This window comes from Montipora capricornis, chromosome 9 (genome assembly GCF_036669925.1).
Source record: "Montipora capricornis isolate CH-2021 chromosome 9, ASM3666992v2, whole genome shotgun sequence".
Taxonomy (NCBI): Eukaryota; Metazoa; Cnidaria; class Anthozoa; order Scleractinia; family Acroporidae; genus Montipora; species Montipora capricornis.
The window spans coordinates 9,561,575-9,564,074 of record NC_090891.1 but is presented as its reverse complement, the minus strand read 5'-3'; the positions used below and the strand labels follow the sequence as shown (position 1 = coordinate 9,564,074).

The 2,500-nt window shown below is 39.8% G+C and overlaps 1 protein-coding gene across 1 annotated transcript in view; it reads left to right on the top strand.

The window, feature by feature from the left end:
- The first annotated feature begins 519 nt into the window (after positions 1-519).
- Positions 520-2,500, top strand: part of LOC138017253 (uncharacterized) — a 4,406-nt gene continuing 2,425 nt past the window's right edge. The window contains exon 1 of the mRNA XM_068864399.1: positions 520-1,790. Coding sequence (XP_068720500.1) covers positions 520-1,790 — 1,271 coding nt within the window. The remainder of the gene's footprint in view (positions 1,791-2,500) is intronic.

The window sequence follows — 2,500 nt, the reverse complement described above, 5'->3', positions numbered from 1 at the left end:
AGTGCCAGCAGTAAGTTTACAACCCTATTGATTGGGGACTCCATGGTCAAGGATATTCACGGTAAGAAATTAGCGAAAGCAGTAGGGCACCGAGTGGTGGTAAAGTCATTTTCTGGAGCCACAACCAAAGCCATGAGAGATTACTTAAAGCCTAATTTAGAGCTCCAGCCTGATGAAGTGGTGCTACATGTAGGTACAAACGATCTGAAGGCTAAAAACGGCAAAACATCTGAAGAAGTTGCAGAAGCTATTGTTGATCTCGCTAAACAGATAGAGGGGTCTTCCGAAGCTCAAGTCATAGTCTCAGGACTTGTAACACGAAAGGACAAGCTTAATGATAAAGTCTCAGAGGTGAACAAGCACTTGACGAAGTTTTGTCGTCAGAATGATTGGAGATTTATTGAACACAATAATATAAACGAAAAGGGGTTAAACCGTGGAGGTCTACACCTGAATTTTGCAGGTAACAAGCGTATTTTAAAGAATTTTTATCATGGTCTAGCTCATTGAACTTTTACTATGCCTTCCATTAATGCCGTGCCGTTGGAAGGCAACAGTCAGGAATCATCGAGAAGTCCGACTCAAAATCCTATTGATCGTTCTCGAGTATTGCCCTCCAAACGCGGTTTTAAGCTGGCCTCGCTGAATATAAATAAATTGACCACTCATCTTGATGAACTCAAGATCTTTCTCGTAAGTAAAGATATAGATGTTCTCGCAATTAACGAGACTAAACTAAATGAATACATCACCGATAATGAGGTCAGTATCTCTGGTTATGATATAGTTAGACGTGATAGAACTACATATGGAGGTGGGGGCGTTTGCTTTTATGTAAAAAAGTCAATTAACTTTTCGGTGCGCAACGATCTTTGCATGGACAGTCTTGAGAACCTTTGTATTGAAATACGCAAACCTCGTTCTAAATCATTTATTGTTGCTACGTGGTATAGACCACCTAATTCGCTTGTTAGTATATTTTCACCTTTTGAAGAGTTGATTGGGAAATTGGATTCCCTTAATACTGAATTCTACCTTTTAGGGGATCTAAATTGCAATATGGCCGCATCCCAGTTTGACAGCGATACACGCAAATTATTAACTATCACGGATGTTTATGGTCTTCAACAACTCATAACAGAACCAACAAGAATAACCGAAACTTCTGCAACATTGATTGATTTAATTTTTACTAACTGTCCTGACAAGGTGTTATGCTCAGGTGTGCGTCATATTGGCATTAGCGATCACAGCATGGTCTATGTCTATCGAAAATTAGCCATTAATGGACAGAGTAAGGGTCACACTAATATAACCTATAGGAATTTTCGAAGTTTTGACCGTGATAAATTTCGTAGCGATGTTGCATCTCAAGATTGGGATCACATAAACAATTCTTCCAATCCAAATGATATGTGGAATGAATGGAAGGAATCCTTTTTGGCTATTGTTAACAAGCACGCTCCATTGAGAACCACTCGTGTTCGCGCGCGGGGTTCCCCATGGATTACTTCTGGGCTTAAAAAACAGATGCACGATCGAGATATTTTGAAACTCAGAGCAATTAGATCAAAAAATCCTAATGATTGGGTTCACTTTAAAAGACAGCGGAACAAAGTCAATAGTGCGACTAGGCTAGCGAAGCAAGTTTATTATCAAAATATGCTAAACGAGCATAAGGGTGATTCCCGCAAAACCTGGCAGATCATCAATGAGCTGTCTTCCCGAAATTTCGTGGAAACGTCTGTGAAACAACTGAATGTAAATGAGCAATCAGTAACAGCTCCAGCAGAAATAGCGCACAAATTTAATCGTTATTTTGCTACCATTGGCCCGAAACTTGCTAGTGATATTCCTTCTTCAGATGGCAACAGCTATCTGAATTATCTCACTAGCACGGATAAGGAGTTTCAGTTCCGCCCAACCTCCACAAATGAAGTATTTTCACTGCTGAATAAACTGAAAAAATCAAAGGCAGTCGGCCTTGACAAAATTTCTTCTCGACTTATTCGTGAATGCGCGGATCTTATTTGCAAACCGCTGTGCTATATTTTCAATCAGTCATTAAATGTAGGTGTGTTCCCAGACGACTGGAAGTGTGCACGGGTCACTCCACTATTCAAACAAGGGGAACGTGATGACCTAAACAATTACCGCCCAATTTCCGTTATCCCGGTTATAGCCAAAGTGTTCGAAAGAATGGTTTATAACCAATTATATGCGTACCTAACAAAGCATAACGTAATATGTAAATGCCAATCTGGTTTTCGCTCTATTCATTCCACCGTTACGGCTTTACTTGGGGCTACGGATACTTGGGCTTACAACATTGACCGAGGAAAAATAAACGCTGTTGTTTTCCTAGACCTAAAAAAAGCTTTTGATACGGTTAATCACGAGATCCTTTTATCTAAATTAAATAATTACGGCATACATGGCATTTCTTACAACTGGTTTAAGTCCTATTTGGACAACCGCACTCAAAAGTGTTCCATTAATG